The following is a 22,084-nucleotide window of genomic DNA, read 5'->3' on the forward strand; positions in this document are numbered from 1 at the left end:
TTTTAATCCTAATTGACCAAATTTAGAATTTTATCTTTCTTTTTGTTTAAGATGTATTACATATCGGCTAATTTCTTGAAAATAGTAAAGCACGGAACAATATTTTATTCATTCTTAAAAGTTATGATATAATTTTTGTTTGTTTATAGGGCCACACTGAAGAGATATGGGCCCTTGCTGTTCATCCTAGCCAAAGTCAATTCATTAGTGGAGGTCATGATCATTTTATTCATATGTGGGACACTATGTCTCATTCAGTCGTTTGGAGCAAAGATATTGGAGTATGTATTTTTCCTTCAATTTTTAGTATTTTTCTTAGTTATATAAGTTATGTTCAAAAAATTAAATAAGTAAAAAAATTCAAAACCTTATTTGAAAAAAAAAACTGAGTCTAAATAACATGATAAATTACTATTTTAATTGAAAAAGTTTATAAATTTATTTAATCCAATACATTGTGAGTTAAAAAGAATAAAAACTTAGTGATGGCTATAGTGAAAGACAAAAAAAAAAAAAAAAAATTCATCAAAAATTTTTAATTTATTATTTTAAAATAGCATAAAAGTTTAGATATTACTCTGGAACATTATCTGTTACATTACTCTGGAGAGGGTTTTCATAGAGTGGTAGTATATTCATTATATGATACATATAATTGATAATTTAATTTTCTGTGTTGTCCATAAGTATTAATTATACTCTTTAATATGAAGTTATTAATTATGCTTCATCTAGGAGGCAGTGCAGTCAGCTTGTTTCTCACCTGATGGAAGTGTTCTTGCTCTTGCAACCTCGTCTGGCAGGTGGTCAGTGCTAGATGCAACAACACGCCAAGTTTATTCCATGCATGCTGATGGAAATGAAGTCATAGACTGCATTAGATTTTCACCTGGTGTGTATTCATTCTAATTATTATACATAAAATAAATAAGAGAGAAATCATTCTCAAACTTTTCAGTAAACTTTCAAACTAAGTATAACTACGTAATGTCCAACAGTACCATCTTAAAATCTTACCTGGAATTAATATTCTGCAATTGAATTTTACATGCATGAGTGATTTGTTTTGTTTTATAATGATCTACTAAACTGAACACCAATTTAGATGATTCTACCTTTTTATTTACATGCAAGTAATGCTTTATTATAATAAATTCTGAATTTTTAACAAAATAAATTTAATCTATGTAGTTAATTACTTTTTGACTATATGAAATAAAAATTTTAGAAATTTATAATTTGACTGTTACAAACTTGTTATAAATACAAAATCTAATTGCTTTAAAACCTCTTTTTAGCATTAACTTATTTTTTTCAATATTGTTGATATATATATATATCCGTCGTTGAACAGCCGACCCAATTTTGGGTTAAGACTACTAATGTTCAACTCTGTAGCCTTGTAATTTTGAGCCAATCTAGAAGACAAGGGAACTCCTGAATCAGTACCCCCAGAGGTTTGATTTGTTATGGGAACATGGAGACTACTAATGTTCAACTCTGTAGCTTTGTAATTTTGAGCCAATCTAGAAGACAAGGGAACTCCTGAATCAGTACCCCCAGAGGTTTGATTTGTTATGGGAACATGGAGGACTTTGTGACTTGACAGATTTACCATGCACCAGCCACCATTTAGTAGACGAGGAGTCTTCAGCCGGCGAGGATTGAACCCACTATCCCTTGGACGTGAACGCAGTGCCCTACCAACCAGGCTATCCCTGCCCTCAATATTATTTTTTGGATTAATGAAAAACTTTCAAATATTTTAATTCTTTTTAAAGTAGTTTCAATTACTAGAAGTGTTTTTTTTTCTTTTTCAGATGGCCGTTTCTTAGCTGTTGGATCACACGACAATTACATATATGTTTATCAAGTTGATGATGAATGTAAAAAATATAACAGGATAGGTCGTTGCATGGTAATTTTTCGCCAAATTATATTTATTTTATTTAATACTATTTACTTTTATTCTTTAGTTATTATAATAATTTATTTAATTATTAAAATTGAAAGTTTTGGGAACAAATCAACATGAGCTGTTTGGGACATTTCTAGCTTTAATAATATTTCTGTTTGTAGGGTCATTCAAGCTTTATTACTCACCTTGACTGGTCAGAAGATAGTACATACATTCAAACTAGTTCCGGAGATTATGAGCTTTTATATTGTAAGTATGAAAAAGTAAGATGTGAAAGCAAACATTAAGCAAATTAATAAATTTTTTGTGTAAAAATTCTGCAAAATTCAAATTCTCTTTATGATGCCAAATAAATGGCAAAATTTGAATTCTACATGTGAAAAAACTTGAACCAAATTAAATGCTAAGAAAAGTAAAATGCAACTGAAAAGAAAAAAATAATTTAAAAGTGTTTAACGTTTTAGTTGATTTCTACTATGGCACATATCCTAAGTGTCAAAAATGGAAAAAATCACAAATTAAAGTCAGAGGCTACAATAAGTTCATTAAATTCTTGCTTATTCCTTTTATCAGGATTAAGCATATCATAAACTTCCGTAGCATCTCTTTGATTTGACCTTGCATGACAGCGGATTTAAATTCGTTGAGATTAAAACACTCCATGTGGTTGAACTTTCCATCCATGAGGGAAACGTAAAGTAATTATGCTCATGTGTGTAAAGATATGTAAATTATTTTTTCAGCATCTGAAACTTAATGGTTTGTAAAAACTTTTCATCTTGTAGACATCTCTTCTTCAAAATATAAACAGCCATTACAAGGTTTAAACTCCTGTGAACATCCAGTGTATGGTACCTAGGATTTCAAAGTCTGGTGCAATTTTCTTCACTTTTGTATCCTACTCTTATTAAACATGGTGTAATAATAAATATCAGGAGAAAGAAGAAAAAAACTATCATTCAAAGTAGCACATGAGTAAATATAAGAATTTTCTTTAAGCTGGATAAAACAAAGAAAATAAGCTGGAACCTAGGAAATAATCTATGGAACCTAAGGTTTCAAAGTCTGACGTGATTTTCTTCTTCCTGGTATCTTCCTCGTATTCAACTTGGTGTAATGAAAATCGCCAAGTGAAAGAAAAAGAACCAGAACTGACATTCGATCTAGCATATGAGTTAATATAAGAATTCTCCTTAAGCTGGATAAAATGAAGAAAATAAGCTATTATTTATTATTTTATTTACGGCATCATTGTCTCCCAACAGTAGTCCATTTTATTCATTTTTTTCTTGAAAATCCTCACTATGCAAAATCAAGGAAGAGAGTGATAAACTTCACTTGAAAATCAGTCTTCTACGCCTAAAAAAAAATTTTCTCAAACATTTTTTGCCTACTTCATAAAAGGGAAAATCTTGAAAACTTGACCAGTAAATGCAGTCTCTGACAACTTACATGTTTCAAAGTCCTTTTTTTAGTAGCAAGATTGCGGACACATACCCAAGAAAGAAAAAAAGAGGGGGAAACGAAAGAACGCTTGTTACTAAATAAGATAACACCATAAGCATATACTTGTGTCATTAATATAACATATACAATTGATGCCCTACTTTATGTTCCTTGCCTCCCAAACAGAAACAGTTATAGTGTGAAAAAATAAAAATGATGCTAACGTGAACTGAAATTGACAGGTTAATAGTAAATATTATTTCATTCTATTTATGTCATTTAACTGTACAATAATAATTGCTCGTCTTTGTAATGGCACTGATACAACATGGTTTCTTGTTAAAATAATGGTTAATTAGGTTGAATTAAGAAACACCCTGATGTAAGATATGTGACAGTAATGATGTGTGTTTATTTATTGTCACTCTAAAATTATAAAATTGGATGGTTTTCAAAAAATAAAAATTAAATAATTACACAAAATACATCCTTACCTGTCAACTTTTGCAAAGTTGTAATTTTTTTAATAATTTTTATTAAAACGGTATGTGCCGTTAAATCTTGTTGTTATCTTTATACCATAAGGAATTATTTATTATTATTTTTTGAAGTTCAGTCAAAAGAATAGAATATGACTGTTTTGATCAAATTTAAATAAATAAAATTTTTTTTTTCTAAAATAGTGACAATTTATGTAGATTTTTCTCTTTCTCTCATTGGACAAATAATTGGTCTGTGAAATTGTTTACTCATAAATGTTAATTTAAATCTAATTTTTTTAATAACATTTTTTAATCTTTTTACAGGGAATGCTGGTGTTTGTAGACAAGTTAGCAATATGTCGATTGCAAGAGATCTCAAATGGCAAACTCAAACTTGTACCATTGGTTTTAGTGTGTTAGGTAATGCATACAAATATTTATTACTGATTTCCTTTTTTATCTTAGCATTTTACTATAGTATTTTCAAACATGTTTCACTAAACATAACTAAGCTAAGTACTTTTTTTTTATTGGGTGCAGTTTCTTTTTCTGTTACGAAATGCTTAATACTTGTGCGGAACTCATAAGTTGACAAATTCATGGTATAATTTTTTATTCATTCTTTAAAGTTTATACGTTAAGCTAGAAATGTTAAACTTTCCTCTTTTTTTTTGAAATTATTATTTTTATTTTAGTTACTTTAAAAGGAGATGTTTCTTAAGTAATAGTTTTCTTTAATAAAAAAAATGCATTCCTCTTCCATTTTTCTTCCTAATTCTTGTTAGTTAATCTCTATTTTAGCTGTTATGAAATATTAATTTATGTCTTATCTTTAAATAATGAATCATCAGTTACTGATTTCATGCACAAACTTATATTTTCAATTTGTTTTTCTTTCAATTATGAAAATTTATTTGACAATCTAAATGATTGATTATCTTACTCAAATGTATTGACTATCCCTTTTAGAAAAAATTTATTTCTTCAGTTGTATGCTTATTTGGATCCTTTGCTATTTTTCATTTTGATTCTTTTATGTCTACACAGATTTACATACATATATCTAAGCACAAAATATTAAATTTTGGCAAATATGTTTGTATTAAATTTATGGTTACTGGTAATATGGTAAAGTCATTTTTGATCATATTTTAGTGATTCTCTTATATTCCTAGACCTAAGTTAATATTTTTGCCTTTTCTGTTTAGGTATATGGCCTGAAAATGCTGATGGTTCTGATGTCAATACTTGTTCTCGATCTCATAATCAGAAATTAATTGCTACTGGAGATGATTTTGGCAAAGTTAATATTTATAGTTTCCCAGCATGCCAACCTAAGGTATGAAGTTTTAACCATTCATAAAATTCAATTGATCTATTTTTACAAAGTTATGATTGTTTATTATTAAATACACAAAATTATTTAAACTTTGTAAAGTTTCTAGTAATTTTAGCTTTTAAAAATTATTTGTAAAACTTTAAGTGTTGTTATTTTTAAGATATTTTAATTCTTAATTTAACTAGTGTTATTTCAAACTATCAAATTAGTGGAAATATTACTGTGAAAGTGTACTTATAATTAAAGAAAAAACCAAATTTTCCTCTTTAAAATAAAAAATATGTAGAATTTTTTTTGGTATTTTTTTCAAGTGTAACTTTAAAACTACTTATGTATATTTTTATTTCACATCAATTTCTTATTTTGGATGGTCCTAAAGTGACTGCCAATTTGAAAAATCAACAGAAAATTGAAAGGAGATAGAAATGTAATGTTTGCTAAATTCTGCTACAGCCACCAAAATGTTGTTCTCTTACCAAAATCAAATTTTTCTTACAAGGTGTGTCAATAGATGACACTAGTAACTGGTATAACCATAAATGTACATATTCTGCTGTTGATAAAGCCAATTAAAAACTTGTTTCGACATCCATTAATTTTGTCCTCAAACTGTACTTTATTGTATAAGGTATACAAACTGAGTAAAAAAGTAAGAAACATTGTTATTGTTTGAAGAATATGCATCGGTTGTCGACGAAATTTTACCTTGTGATGTGCTTACATTAAAAAATATTTGTGATGTGCTTACATTAAAAGATATTTGTGATGTTTCAAATGACACAGAAGAATTGAGTGAAACTGAGGAAGATATTGCCAAACCTCCTAGTCTTTCTGATGCCAGAAAAGCGTTGGATACTTTTCAAAAATTTAATTTCAAATGTGGCTCCAGAAATGTTCATATATTTACAGCAGTTGGACAATTTTCAATTAATGGTCGGTGAGAAAAAGCAAAAACAAACTACTTTATACGATTAAGCAAAAGTCTCATCAATAATTGTAAAAATGTGTGCATCACTGTGTAAATAGCATAACATTGGCTAAAATAAAAAGGAAGGTAGACAACTTTGTTTTTAGTTATCAGCATTTTTTTTCTAAATGGATTGTAAAATTAAATATTTATTCCATTATGCTGATTCTGTAATATAAGTTATACAAGTTAAAAAAATTTTTAGTTTTTAATTTGAGTGTTTTTATACTTCACTGTTTATGAAGTTTTCCCGTTTAATAAGTTATTTCTTTCCACTCCCTTAAAAAAACTTAAGCGAGTTCCACTGTATATATGTAGTTTTGAGTATATATATAACAATAATAATTGTGTGTAGTTTTAAGTACATTTTATTACTTATATTTTTCAGTCACCTCATCACAGTTATGGCGGCCATAGTAGTCATGTGACTAATGTAGACTTTACTCCTGATGATACAAGACTAATATCTCTCGGAGGGCGAGACTGCAGCATCATGCAGTGGGCATTAACGTAAAGTAATCACATGAACATGTAGTATACTACTTGGTCATAAAACTAGATTTTCTAAATCACTGATTTTGCCTTACTAGAGCAATTGAAGAATACTTGCTGAGGAAGAAACAAGTTTGGAGATACATACTAAGCAAATAACTTTCAAGTCTCTTGTTATTGTTTGAGACTTTTAGAAAGAATTTATTTAATGTTGGTGCTTAGTATTCATTTCAAGTGGTTTTATTTTTACAACACGATGTTTACGTCTCTCTTTTGGGACTTGTAAAGTTTTATGCTTTTATGAAGAAATTGAACCTGGTGACTTATAATCAGAAATTTAACCCAGTGAAAAATATTACATAAGTAAAAATTGTGTTATCTAACTTTAGATTGTGATAGTAAAGAGATATCTTTATATAGTTTTTTTGAATGCAAATATGTTTTACAACAATGGTATTCTTATATTTTTAATAGTGAAGTGTTTTAAATCTTTAAAAATTATTAATGTTTTTTACAAAAAATTGCACTTTGGCATTCAGAACAAAAGAATTTCAAACATAAGTTAAGCGATGTCTGAACTAGCTGTAAACTTATACAATGTTATGTAGAAAAAAAACGAAATTATTTATATAAAACTGAATGATTTATGTTATTAACTTTGAAATGCATTTTTACATGTTGAATCCTGAAAATGTGTAATGCAGACTTTTCATTTCGAAATGTGTGATATTTCAATGTTTTTATAGCTTTTTGTTTATAAATGTGTTTTGTTAATAAACTATATAGCTTATAAAAAACTTTATTATGTGTTGTGTTTAGAAAACATTTTGAATTTCAATATATATTAAAAGTTAATCAAAACTATGGATTCTTTTTCTTTATAAAATTATCTTTTTTAAATTTCGTTCTGTAGAACAATCTTTAAAAAGAAATGTCAATGAAAATTATTCTTTGAATTATAAACAAGATGAAGTTTTGTAATTCTTATAACAAGTATAATAATCAAGTTACCCCTCATTAGTTTTCTAATAAATGACATTTATTATTATTGCATGTTAGTATTCATTCAAAAGTTTTAGCGTTCTTTCATAATTAATCTTTCATTGTTTTAGTTTTAAAAAGCTTTTTACTATAAATTAATGGTTTGTAGCATTTTAAATATTGAAAATATTAAGTATATTTTAAAAAGAAAAAAAGAAACAGTTTTAGGTTTAATTGTTCAGTGTGTGGATCTTAAATTATCTCTAAGAAGCAGTTTTGAATTTTCCTGATTGAAAGAAGTAGAGAAACTGAAATTTATATTATGTTTGAAAAATTCAATTTTATTCTTACTCTTTTTAGTATGGCTCTTAATTATGAAATATATTTTAATATTTAACATATTTAAATTATTTTTCTTCTCTACTTTAAAAAAAGAAATTGAAAATTTTTTTACATAAAAGCGGAGAAAAAGAATCAGTTTAACTTATCAATATAACTTCAAAAAGTGATAATTTAAAGTGCTAAAAAATTTTTGAAATTAATAAGTAATTTAACAAAGATAAGTTAGTGTAAGTGCGAAATAATACATAATAAAGGTTTATTACACTCACTAAATTAACTTTATTGTCACTCATTGGCAGTCAAACGTCACTGAAATATGTCAATGCAGCAAATTTGGTACTTTCCTCGTAGGAATAGGTATTGAATTAATATGAAAGTAGTTAATTAATTATTTTTTGTTGCATATTCTGGAAGTTGGCTTTTTCTGCTCTTATTTGGTTTATATTACAAGGTGTTTTCTTTCAGGCAATTTTATATTTTTTTTCTCCCAGAAACAAAAAAAAATTTAATAATCTCTTTCCCATTTACATGTGTGCATGCGTAGAATTTATTGTGATTATATCTGTTGGCGTTAAAGTTTTATTTTTTATTGTAGATAATCGGAATATTTGATACATGAAAATATTTCCATAAATAAATTATTCAAATACTTCTATCTAATAAAACAGTTTTAACAATAATATTAAATATTTGAATTAATAATATAAAAATATTGAAATTAATAATGAATTTAGCAAAGATGAGTTAGTGTAAGTACAAAATTATGCATACTTAACAAAGGTTTACTACACTCACTAAATTAACTTTATTGTTACTCATTGGCAGTCAAATGTCACAGGAATGTGTCGATGCAGCAAATTTGGTACTTCCCAGGTAATATGAATAGGAATTGAATTAGTGCGAAAGTAAGTGATTAATTCTTTTTTGTTGCATAGTCTAGAAGTCATTGACTTTTTCTCCTCTAATTTGGTTTATATTACAAGGTGTTCTTTTTTTTCAAGCAATTTTATATTTTTTCCCCACAGACATAAATAATAGTTTGATAATCCCTTTTACATGAATTTATGTGTAGAATTTATTGTGATTATATCTGCTTGTGTAAAAGTTTTTTTTTTAATTTTATTTTTACCATAGATAATCGGAATATTTGATATATGAAAATATTTCCATGTGTAAATTATTCAAATATTTCTGTTTAATAAAACAATTTTAATAATAATACTAGTATTAAAAATATATATATAATTTCAAAAATCAATAAATTGAAATATCAGCTGTTTTAAGGCTCTTAGATTTTAAAATGTTGTTTGAAACATTGTTGAAAAATGTAAACTATTTAATCTCTTTTGAAATACATGTGTACAAAAAACATTATTAATGCAGGTTTACCACTCTACAGGGAGAATATGGAAAAAGCAGGGAATTTAAAAATCACCTAAAATAACAGGGAATTTTGAGTTTTTCCATACAAACTGGGAAAATACAGGGAATTTTATTTCTTATTTTCGTCTTTTAAAAGTAATTACAGGGTATCCGCGCACCTGCAAAGTCATGAGTTTTTGTATTGAACAAAATTTGTCATGAAATGTCACGATTTTAACTTTTTAAAAAAAAAGTCGGATTTAGGTCTCCCAAAAATCTAATTTTTAAAATGGAATTTACCCCCAATTTCATAGTGTTCCGAATACCTGAATTTGTAACAAAATCCCCACTCACAGTCATATTTGATTAAAGTATAAAATGTTTTTAATCGTGTTCTTTAAAAATTATGGTGTTCTTTCAAAACATGAAAGAAAAAATATCATTTCTAGAAACGAATTATCTTTCAAACTTCTGTGATTTCAGAATTTTTGTTATTATTTTTATTTTATCAATTTAAAATTTTAGCTGATGCAAGCCGGTCATGGGCGAATTTTTTTATTCCGAAATGAGAACAGATAAATCAGGAGTATTTCTTTCTTTTCCGATGAACAAGAAAAGTATCTTTAGAATGTAATTCTGTAGAGAAAAAAATTTTTTTGCTTTTGTATTTTGTTCAACTATTTTATTGCTTCAACTCTTTCTTTCTTCTGTTTTTTAAATTTAAAATATATAAATATGAAGATGCAGGGTATAACAGTTTTGATTATACCTATCATTTCAATGAATGTTATTATAATGCTTTTTTTAATTTATTGTTGTGTTTTTGTCGAAGAAAATAGTAACTTTGTTAAGTCATGAAAAATTCTTGGAATTAGTAATGAAAAGTCTTGAATTTGAAAATCTAAAATGTAGCAGATGCCCTGTAATTACCATTAAGTTTTTCCAGCAATTTAAACTATTATAGTTAGCCTAATATAGCTCACTCAAGAGCACGGTAATTGTGTCTCCTCACAATATATTGTGTATAATATGTACAGGGAAAACAAAGGGAATATTTTTTCCAGATTTGAGTGGCAACCCTGTAGTATTAGTATTCAGAATCTAAAAATTAAATGAGTCTATATGCATTTCTTAATAATTTAGTGTCAGTTTTATAAACATATCCACAATTATTGGAGAAGAAAAAATCAAAATTGGTAACTGTATTTTTGTAATGACTAATAGTTACCTTTCTAAAATTGTTATCTGTCTTAAATTTTTACAAACTTCTATATTTCTTCATTAAGTATTACCATTGAAATTGAATGCCAAATAAATTTATGTTAAGATTTTTTATGTGTGTAACATAGTTTTACAAACCTATTTGTGTGTCTTTGCACCAGAGAAATGCCTAATTTTATATTGGCCTATGTATATATATATAAGCTATGATGAGTGTTGTGACATTGATTTGTTACAAATGATATATTGAATGTTTGTGATAGTGTTGTGAAAATGCTGCTGGTATAATTGTTGTTTTCTGGCCTTTAGAGTTTGATCATGTGATTAATAATTTTTTGTAACTGGCTTCAATCTTATGAAGATTAAAAAGTTTCTTATCTAGCAGCTATACACTTATGTATAAAATTTTGTAAATATGTGAAGAAGAAAACAGAATAAAAATAATGTTTGTTGTTTCTATCTTGTTCCTATAAAATTTAATTTATTCATGAAATTAAATTAAATTTGTCTTTGTTTGAAAATATGTTCAGAATAAAAAAAATAAATATGTAAGTAATTTGTATGTACTAAAATAACGTTTTTTACAAAGAAAGTTGAAAACCTACAATAATTTTGACCTTTACTTAAAACAAATTGATCTTAAGTAAAAGTCAATTGCTATGGATGAATAATTAAGTTATTATTAAAACGTAAATCATGAAAGCCCCCAAAAGATATTTTTTTCTACTGAACTCTTCTATAAAAGATAAATGGAATTATTGATTGTTAATACAAAAGCTAATTGGTCGAAAATGACATCACTGTCTGGGGTAAGGGTCATGCTATGTATTGCATAGTATTTTGGTGACCGATTTTATATTTAGTTTTCAAACGCGCTCTGTTTACACGTGATATTTATGTTTCTTGCTTTATCTATTAATGTTTTCTTGTTTTTATTTATTAATGTTTCTTGTTATTATTAATTATGAATCAGGTGATTTGCGAAAAAATATTTAAACAAAATAAAACATATTTGTAATATTACTATACCATTTTATATTTGCAGAAACATTCATTATTTTTCTTGGTTTTAGCTTTGATGAATTTAAATCAATTTAAACATAAATACTTTCTGAAATACTGAAGAGGACATTTACCTATCCCCCTCACCCCAAAGACGACATAATATTAAGTAAAATTCACAAAGAAGAAATAAATTCCAAGAGCACGTAAATGGGAGATTTGTCGCCAAAATCATACAAACACCAGCCAATAGCCACCATCTCCCTTCCCACAAACAGTGATGTCATTTTCGACCAATAGCTTCACCTGGCCCAAGAGGATTAATCGCTCATCAGAAACGAATATTTTACAATTACGAAGTCACATCTTTTGTAGATTGTCTATTGAATCCAGCAACGTAATAAAGAGCAAGAGTCATATAAAGAAATTAGGCCACATTAAATCCATTTAGAAGTAGAAGTTTTTCATGTTAAAAAATGTAATGAATGAAATCACAAATAAAGGGTATGAAATTTTAATTTCATGAAAGTTTTGACACCGAACTGGGTTGAGGATATGTAAGTAGCAGTAAAAGAAAATGTAAATAGAACACTTAACCATTTTCACAATTAGAGCACAAATACTGACAACGATACATGTATGTACTTTTCATTTGAGCAGTACTTTTTAATAAATATTGCTTTAAGTTGAAAAATGCTGTTTTGATAATATGATACATTTTTCATATATTTCTAATAATTTTCAAGGCTAAAGATATACTAGATCCAGGTCTCGTTACACTCCTAACAGTAAATACGTATATATAAGTTAAAAATATAGAGAAAACATGGAAAATAATGAAGATTTTTTTAAAAAGAGAAGCAGAAAAATTATTAAAATAAAATATTTTTAAGAAATATTAAAAAAAAAATTTAAAAAAATATATATATTGAAAAGTCGGAAAACAAAATAAAGAAAATATCTCATCTCACACGATTATATCTGCAAAAAGGAGATGCAGATATAATCGTGTGAGATGATGAAGAGATTCTGGTGAGCGAGAAGAGCTCTTCATCAGCTCTCACGATTATATCTGCAAAAAGGAGATGCAGATATAATCGTGTGAGATGATGAAGAGATTCTGGTGAGAGAGAAGAGCTCTTCATCAGCTCTCACGATTATATCTGCAAAAAGGAGATGCAGACATAATTGTTTTGCAGATATAATCGTGTGAGCTGATGAAGAGATTATATCTTTTCTTTATTTTGTTTTCCTTCTTTTTCATATATATATTTTGTAAATTTTTTTAAGAAAAATATTTTAATAATTTTTCTTCTTTTCTTTTCATTAATCTTAATTATTTCCATGTTTTCTTTATGCTTTTAACTTATTTTATGAATTCTAGATACTTGCAGCTAACTCGCAGTAAAAAACACTTATTAATTTTCTTTGTTTTTTTCTTTTTATCGTTTTTATTTTATTGTGCTATATATATATATATATATATGCATATATGAATATACAATATTTGAATGCTGCTATTCAATGTTAAAGGAAATTTTGAAACATCAAAAACTAGTAAACTTCACAATCTTGTAAATTTACTAGTTCCAACGAAACTAAATAATGAATTAAAAATGCATATGTTTTTATTCTCTGCAACTGGTTTGATAATCGTCATCATCAGTTTAACTATTGAAAACAGAATGTATTATTTATTAATATTCTCCCCAAGAAGGGACTTGTCACTAACATCAAACAGCTTTGTGCTTTTAGACTATTTGGGTTCCATTCTTTAAACTTCAACCAGGATTGAGTACTAAAACTAGCCTATTAGCCAATCAAACCAAATACTGACAAATAATCTCTTTCTTATCCCATTACTTTTTCAATTTTATGTAATATACAGCTCGTTCACCAGGAGTTGGCACTTTGCTCCGTCTTCATCACGTGGTATGCGATGATACTATTCGCTATTTTTGGGAGAAGGTTGCTATTTGGCGATCGTATGGCAAAAATATTTTTTTAACATTAAATATTTTATAAATTTGATAATACTTCGCTCCATTTTTTATGATATTTCTTTCCTTTGAGTGAATAGTTTGTCCTTTTTGAGACATTTTGCTGGGAAAACAGCAGTTTTTAAATTTAAAATATATTTAATTAGCTAAAGAAACGAAAGGTATAATAGATGATAGAGTGAAGTGACTGAAAAATAATTCACTGTTTGTGTTTTGCGCGCATTAACGGTTGTCTCAATTTCAAGCGCGGAGATGAACTCAGCGTCCGAGGAGGTGGAGCCAAGTGCCAACTCCTGGTGAACGAACTATACTCCCAACCTGTTTGTTGAAATTGATATTGTTCTTTACAGACTCAATAATTCCTAAGTTACTTTAAAAGGGAAGAAAACTTAGGTACAATAAATAATATATTGTATCTATTAAATGAATAGTATATCTGAAAAGTTTGAATTGAACAATTTGAAATTACAAAATATTATTTCTTCATTTTGCACTGGTACTTCATGTTGTATATTCTATTAAGCCCATTAAAAATTCTAAGGCCAATAGAAAAAGTATACAAATATCCCCCATAAAAAGGGAAAGTATTCATGTTTTTCATTGATCATTTTCAGATCCTAATATTAAAGAGGAAAATAATTCTAGCGTATCAGAATATACCTGAATAACAACAATTGACATCTGATTAAATAAATTATGCGTTGTGCGTGCACTTTAACAGTTTAAAGAAAATTTGTCAGCAAATCATGAGCATGTTTTTTGCCATTTTAAATTAACTCTCCTATTTTGTCAACAAAAATAAACGAATTATGAACCTTCTGCCTTGCTTAGGTAAGTACACTGCCCCTTGTTTTTCGCTTTAACTTTGATTATTACTGTAATAATATAATTTTATGAATTTTAGGATTTAATTCAAATAAAAGATTTAATTTTGCATGGAATGAAATTAACATTTTAATAAATTTCATAACATTTTTAAACATTGTAATAAGACTTTTTTCCATTTTTTTTTCAAATATATATTTTTAATAACTAGTAATAATATATTTTTACAATTAATAATGTATATTTTATAATTAATAATATTTTTATAGAGTAATTTTTTATCCGAATTTCTTAGTTAAATTTATTTTCATTTAAAGTTAATTAAGAGTAAGGAGATTTCAACTGCTATCTTATCTTTTAAGCTTATCTTGCGTAAGCGTTACTCATACTGCTCCCCCCTTTGCCAACAAAAATTAACAAATCACAAACCCTCCTTTTACGCTTACGTAAGAATTGACAACAATCCTCTCCTGTTTTTGCTTTGACTTTTACTGTCAAAGCTAAGATTACAGGTCATCAAGTAATCTAATTTTAAGATTTAATTCAAATAAAAGATGTAATTTGGCATTTACTCTCTAATTTACTTTATAAAATTTTGAGTAAAAATTTTTTGTGTTTACTTAACCACCCTACAGGTGCTCTTACATAATATTTAAACGGTTCTTTAACACTATTAATTTAGAGCTTTTTTTTTACCACTTTTCATTTGACACCAAAACAGCATTTTTCAGTTGTATGTGTGCTATTCGGGGGAAGAAAGATTACAGGTTAACTTTGATTTGCTTAACTATGAGAATGACAAGATAATACAAGTGATAAAAAATAGGATTTATCCAAGACGAGCTTTGAAGAAGGGATTGGGGATGTAGTTCAGTGGTTTCAGGTTTGTCACTACCTCTCCAATGCAACTGTCTGGATCTTGAAAGTAGTAGCATAGCCGCTTTGGTGCCATGCGATGACGGCGCATTACCTGACAACAAAGGCCATTATCGGTGTCACAATCTGAGCTAGTGAGGCATTCATCACCTAAAATCAAAATTTCAAAATAATTTAAACAAAAATATTTTGTAATCGTCTGGGCTTGATCTCATTTTTCAAAATCAGAATCAAAATTCGCTAGTGATTAAAAAATACTACTTGCCGAATCAGGGTTCATACAAGCATTTTTGAAATATGGTAATGCATATATTGTAATAATGATTTATTTAGTGACAATAATAATCTTTAATTTGATTGATCGTTGTGTATAAGTAGAAAAAAATTTTCAAGTATAATAACTTGTAATCGAGATAACCAATTTTATAAAATGACAAATTATTCTTTTATACTACCTAAATCTTTATTTAAAATAAAATATTTGATACATTTTAAGCACTTGTCACTTGAATTTTCTTGGGTTTGTTTTAATTTGTCCTTTCTGAAATATACATTTCTATTCACAATGCATGGCTTTAAAATTAAAAATTGTTCTTTGATTCAATTGATGCATATCATTCATTACTGATTTATTTTAAGTATTCATTTTTATAGAAACTATTTGTTTTTAAAGTAATTTCATGACTTAAATTAATAAACGACATACTGTTAACTATGGATTTATTCCTGTTGGTAAACTTATTATGCTGATTAATTAATTTTAGTCATTAAGTAAATGATTTTGATTAATTGATTGACGATTTTAAGCTTTTGTTATGTTATGAAAAGTAGAGAAACCAGTAAGATCGACTGAGAGGAAAACCACGAAAATCTCCCACGGTTAGCGCAATGGCAAAGGAATTCTAACCCATGAGGATATTTTACGTCAGCACTGTAGTTGATGCGAGAGCAAAATTCGTATCAACCAGCCAACGTTGGGATTCGAAACTGAATTACCTGATTGGGAGGCGAAAGTTCTATCACCTGAGCCACATCGGCTCATAAATTCATATTGTCCTTTTCTCCGTTAATGAGCCGGAAAAATATTAGGTTTCAGTTATGGTACTGCGCTAAAGCTTCAATGAAAATAATTAAGCTTCAGTAAAAAATCTTATTTTCTGCAATTTTTAAATAATTTTTTAAAAAAAAGGTAAATTTTAAGTTTTTTTTCCAAAACGGAAAAAAATTATCCTTCTACGTATGAAAAATAATCTTCCGTTCTCCTATGACCTTGTGCATAAATGTGATAAAATATCTTTTTTTTCTTCTTTTGTTTAAAACTAACTTCAAACTTAATATTTTGATTAGTTAGAAAAAATTATAGCGTAGCTATTGAATTTACTAAAGATTGCGTTAAAAAAAATTAATTCAGAATTGAAATTATTCATTTTGTAGGCTTCAGACAAAGTATTTCGTTAATAAAGAAAATTGTACGAGGTATGATAACATTATTCATTGTGACAGAATTTAGGTTATTAACTATTTTTTGCTGTAATTGTTTTGCTGTAAAAAGTTTAAAAACTGATTTTATTAAACTTTTTAGACAGAATGCCATTGACTAAAATGGAAAATCAACCGTTATCTAAATAATTTTTTTAATGTAATCATATACTTGAAACAACACGTCTGGTAAATGTGTTATTGTTTGTGTGCAATAGGTTTGGCCCAAAATCATCCCTAGACCATTTTTTCGTGATCTCCTGTTTTGGCAACCAGAAATGGCTACTTTTTGATGACGTGTTTTGCATTTTTAATTTCTCTAGAGATTTTTTGAAGTTAAAAATTTGTATCAAGGAGCCTACATCAACCACCAAGGCTTTTTTAAGAATATTAGATGTTGTATAACTTAGATAATGCCACGTTTATGCCATTCCAATTTCATCAAAAGAACACAAATGTTTTAGGGCGAAATTAGAAATTTTTTACCGCCAGGGGTAATTTTATTAGTGGCCACTTTTGAAAATATGCGGCCTTTTCTAAAAATTAAATTCTAAATTATTAAGAAGATTATATTAATGTAAGGCATTTATTAAGCTCTAAATACAGTAAGAACAACAGGGTTCATTTCTAAAATGAAGAAAAATTTTGACCTCTCCAAGCAGGTTTATGTAAAATTTAAGCATTGTCTATCACGTTTATATCTAATAAAATTTAAGGTTTGAGTTTTCTAACCAATAATGTAACATAAAATTTATCAATTTTAAAAAAAAAGACATCTAAAAAGTAAATGCTATTATGAATTTTATTTTAATAGAATTTATTCCTTTTTAATAAATAACCTAAGATAACTAATATCAGATAACTTTGAATGTTAATATGGTCATAATTTTTCTGAAAAAATTATTTAAAATTAACTTTAACTCGTATGAAAACTTTAATCTATCCATGGGAGGATTTCGTGGTTTTCCTCTCCATGTCACGAAAATGCAAGTTAATTCAATCAAAAAGTTCCCCATGAAGACTAATTTGCCCCAATACTTGATCCAGGAGTTCCCTTGTCTTCTGGATCTGGATCAAAATTACAAGTTTACGGAGTTGAACACTGATAGCCATAAACACAGAATAGAGTTGGCTATTCAACGCCAGTTATAAAATAAAATAAAACTGGTTTGTTACCCTAATGTTGTATCACAAAACAAATAAAAATATGTAATAGTTTGTCTCCTTTATAATAAAATTTTGCAACGTATAGAGATGAAAAATTCGATACAGAAAAACTGCTTCTTTAGAAATTAAATTTTTTCCTCCAGTTGAGACATTTTATGAAATATAGTAAACACTATATTCGATTTTTAAATTTTTTTTATTTTATATTTTAACACTGTATGGACAAACAATCGAAGGAATTTCGAATTGAATTGTATATATAATAACAATATATAGACATTGCCTCTCCAAAATAGTTTTTTAAAAATAAAAACTTCCTCTTCAATTGCTTTATTTCGGACTTAAAGTGCTTTATTTTCTATTATAGAGTTATTTACTTTTATCACGTACAACTCGTAAAAGTTGCTTAAATTCTACGAGGAGGTATAATAAAAGAGATTTTGCTTTCAGTTTTGATTTTACGAAAAAGAATTCTTTTCCTAAATCCAATTATTAGATGGACGTATGTGTGATTTATAGTAACTTAGTTTTGCAAAATGAATTTGAAAAATTCCAGATTGTAAGTAATGGTCTTAAAGTTAAAAATTTTTTTCAGCATTGAATTAATAAAAAAAGCAATTGCATTTTGAATTTTTTTTAAATAGACACAGAAATAGTTATCGTGACTCTATGTACACCAGCTGTTCCCAAATGGGGTTCCGCTGAATCCTAAGGTTCCGTAGAAGGGGTCACAAGAGTTCCGAGAGTTAGGAATTTATTTTTTTACCAGTTATGATTTTCGAAACCTGTAATTAAATCTGTATTCACTTAATAACCCATTAGTTATTTAATATTTCCGTTATTTTCATGAAACTATTTAATTGATATTCTCGTGATGAAAGAAATTTCAAAACATAGTTCTTTTTTCTAATAACAATCTAATGAATGAATTAGGAAAAGGATATGAATTTATGGAAAATTCCATTAGTATTTCGCTTCGAAAAAAGTAACCAAATTCAACAATGAAGAAGTATGTTTCTCTGATAACCATGCTTAATAGTTATGTATGTTCTTCCTTTCCTGTTTTAATTTTAATGGAAACCCTATTTCAACTCATTTATTTTCAGTTCATGCATGCACTAAATTAAAATAAAATCTAGATTAAATGCCGTTCCAGACGTGTGAATTGTATTTCGCATCCAATAAAAGTAACCAAATTCAGCAATGAAGAAGTATGTTTCATGTTTCTCTGAGAACCATTCTTAACAGTTGTTAAGAATGTTCTTAACGGAACCATTCTTAACTGGAAGTTCTTCCTTTCCAGTTTCTATTTTAATGGAAACCCTATTTCAGCTAGTTTACTTTCAGTACATACATGCATTAAAATATAATTAAAAACTAGACTAGATTCCATGCCAGACTCGTGAATTATATTTCTCATCGAATGAAAATAACCAAAGTCGGAAATGAAGAAGTATGTTTCATGCTTCTCTGATAACCATGCTTAATGGTTATGTTCTTCCGTTCCTGTTTTAATTTTAATGGAAACCCTATTTCAGAGCATTTATTTTCAGTTCATGCATGCATTAAAATCAAATTAAAAACTAGATTAAATGCCGTTCCAGACGTGTGAATTGTATTTCGCATCGAATGAAAATAACCAAATTCAGCAATGAAGAAATATGTTTCATGCTTCTCTGATAACCATTCTTATCGGTTATGTTCGTCCTTTTCTGTTTTAATTTTAATGGAAACCCTATTTCAACTCATTTATTTTCAGTTCATGCATGCACTAAATTAAAATAAAATCTAGATTAAATGCCGTTCCAGACGTGTGAATTGTATTTCGCATCGAATAAAAGTAACCAAATTCAGCAATGAAGAAGTATGTTTCATGTTTCTCTGAGAACCATTCTTAACAGTTGTTAAGAATGTTCTTAACGGAACCATTCTTAACTGGAAGTTCTTCCTTTCCAGTTTCTATTTTAATGGAAACCCTATTTCAGCTAGTTTACTTTCAGTACATACATGCATTAAAATATAATTCAAAACTAGACTAGATTCCATGCCAGACTCGTGAATTATATTTCTCATCGAATGAAAATAACCAAAGTCGGAAATGAAGAAGTATGTTTCATGCTTCTCTGATAACCATGCTTAATGGTTATGTTCTTCCGTTCCTGTTTTAATTTTAATGGAAACCCTATTTCAGAGCATTTATTTTCAGTTCATGCATGCATTAAAATCAAATTAAAAACTAGATTAAATGCCGTTCCAGACGTGTGAATTGTATTTCGCATCGAATGAAAATAACCAAATTCAGCAATGAAGAAATATGTTTCATGCTTCTCTGATAACCATTCTTATCGGTTATGTTCGTCCTTTTCTGTTTTAAATTTTAAAGGAAACCCTATTTCAGCTCATTCATTACCAGCTCATGCATGCATTAAAATCAAATTCAAAACGAGACTAGATGCCACTCCAAACGTGTGAATTACACAGTCTGGCGTAAATAATCAATAAAATGTAGATAATTACATAATTTTAAAATAGTTAAACTTTTTCGTAAATTTATATGTTTAAAATTGCCAAAGAAAATTTATTCACATAATTTCGGGTTCCGTCAAAATAATGTTGATCGTCTAAGGTTGCACAGCCGAAAAAATAAGGAATCTCGCTTTACAGAAGTATAACCCACAAGAATGCCAGATTTTTTTTAAAAAATTTTTGATTTTTTTTTTGTATACAAGGTTAAGAATGAAGATCATCAAAGTATTTTAGAAATTTTTTTTGAATTTCAAAAAGAATTCAGAAACAAATAAAACATGAATTAAAAAATTACGCACTTTTTTTTTTTAGAAAAACAAAGAAAAAATATAAACTAATGCACATAGTCATTAAAATACATTTCGAAAGTAATTAGAATAAAACATTTCCTTATTAAAATTAGGTACCCCTAAACCTATAAAACTAAAGAACTTCATTCAATTCTTAAATTTTATTTTTATCATTTCGTCGTTTGGTTTCTGTACGACGTAATTGTATTGTGATTATGTTTTAAAGTTAATGGTTATTGGAAAAGAATGACTCTAAATTGAAAGTTTTCTAATCCCAAAAAGCAATTACTTTTCCAATTTTAAAAGATTTGTATCATTATGAGTTCCATTCTTTCCAGATGCAAGATCCTGACTTTAACCTTTTGTTTTTGAAGCCTTATTCGTTTCTATGAAAGCAGAAAATAATAGATTGAAAAAAAAAACTTTTTTCCGGAGAAGTAAAATTGTTTTGGCTTAAAAACTACCGTTGAAATTTTAAGAAAATGTAAGCAGTTAAATTTAGTTAATTTATATATAATGAAATTTATGACCTTTAGATCTTATATGGAATCGTAAAGGACAGGCATTCAAATGAATTTTGTATTTATCATTTTAATATACCGGTGTTTCGTAATTACCGCCGTTTATTATCATTTTTCATCTCTTTATCAAAAATGAAATCATAAGAGTTTACTCATTAAGGGTCACAACTTTGCATTCGTGTAAGAAACTAAAATAAAATATGTTGTCAAAATCTGACGAATTATTATCGAAATGAATATCATTGATAGTGGGATTAAAAGTATCAAAAACAGTTTGATTGTTGAATGAATGACGATTACATAATTTTAACTTTAGAAACGTCTATCAGCGTCAGTTCACAATCATACAGGTTTTGATATTATGTTTTTAATTCCACCTTCACTCACTTCAATAAACATTCGTTAATTTTTGATTATTTTTCTTTCCACTTAAATATCAGTTTGTGAACCTCTATTGTATATGTTTTAATGACGTATTTATGACAAAATTTTATAAAGATATATCTAAAAGCAGTGATTCTGGAATATCTTGTAAATTATTTTGCAAGATGCTAGCCATAAGTTGTGTTTAAATTTTGGCCACCTGCGACGCACTTTTAAAATTTGATTAAGATGCAGACTTCTCGGGAAAATTACTTGATCGTGCTCTCTTGTTCTGCTATAAGTCTTAACTGCCTTGCGTTGACTGCGATCATTAGAATCATTTTTGAAACCTAGTGATACTGAATACTAACTGATACATCTTTCGATGAGTTAAAATAATTTCGAAAAACCTATTTTTTCTTAATCTAACAATTTAAAGTTTCTAAAAAGCGCAACAAATAATAAAAAAATTTAATTTTTTTCAA

At 27.6% G+C, this 22,084-nt stretch overlaps 2 protein-coding genes across 10 annotated transcripts in view; one reads left to right on the forward strand and one right to left on the reverse strand.

Moving 5' to 3' along the window:
• Positions 1 to 8,447, forward strand: part of LOC107441696 (echinoderm microtubule-associated protein-like 2) — a 76,088-nt gene extending 67,641 nt beyond the window's left edge. For 6 of the 8 annotated variants that reach the window (XM_043047193.3, XM_071183215.2, XM_071183216.2 and 3 more), the window contains 7 exons: positions 150 to 281; positions 736 to 892; positions 1,821 to 1,918; positions 2,080 to 2,167; positions 4,171 to 4,266; positions 5,055 to 5,185; positions 6,541 to 7,844. In XM_043047193.3, the coding sequence (XP_042903127.1) occupies positions 150 to 281; positions 736 to 892; positions 1,821 to 1,918; positions 2,080 to 2,167; positions 4,171 to 4,266; positions 5,055 to 5,185; positions 6,541 to 6,666 (828 nt within the window). In that variant the 3' untranslated portion in view covers positions 6,667 to 7,844. Of the gene's footprint in view, positions 1 to 149; positions 282 to 735; positions 893 to 1,820; positions 1,919 to 2,079; positions 2,168 to 4,170; positions 4,267 to 5,054; positions 5,186 to 6,540 lie in introns of all 8 variants that reach the window. The other 2 variants (XM_071183217.2, XM_043047195.3) reach the window with 1 other exon arrangement.
• A 6,190-nt stretch (positions 8,448 to 14,637) lies between these two features.
• spab (space blanket) overlaps positions 14,638 to 22,084 on the reverse strand; it is a 49,288-nt gene continuing 41,841 nt past the window's right edge. The window contains exon 4 of one of the 2 annotated variants that reach the window (XM_043047197.3): positions 14,638 to 15,403. In XM_043047197.3, the coding sequence (XP_042903131.1) occupies positions 15,207 to 15,403 (197 nt within the window). In that variant the 3' untranslated portion in view covers positions 14,638 to 15,206. The remainder of the gene's footprint in view (positions 15,404 to 22,084) is intronic. The other variant, XM_043047198.3, reaches the window with a different exon arrangement.

The sequence above is a fragment of the Parasteatoda tepidariorum genome, chromosome 7 (assembly GCF_982258835.1).
Source record: "Parasteatoda tepidariorum strain Cologne lab strain chromosome 7, Ptep-v5.0, whole genome shotgun sequence".
NCBI classification, from domain to species: domain Eukaryota; kingdom Metazoa; phylum Arthropoda; class Arachnida; order Araneae; family Theridiidae; genus Parasteatoda; species Parasteatoda tepidariorum.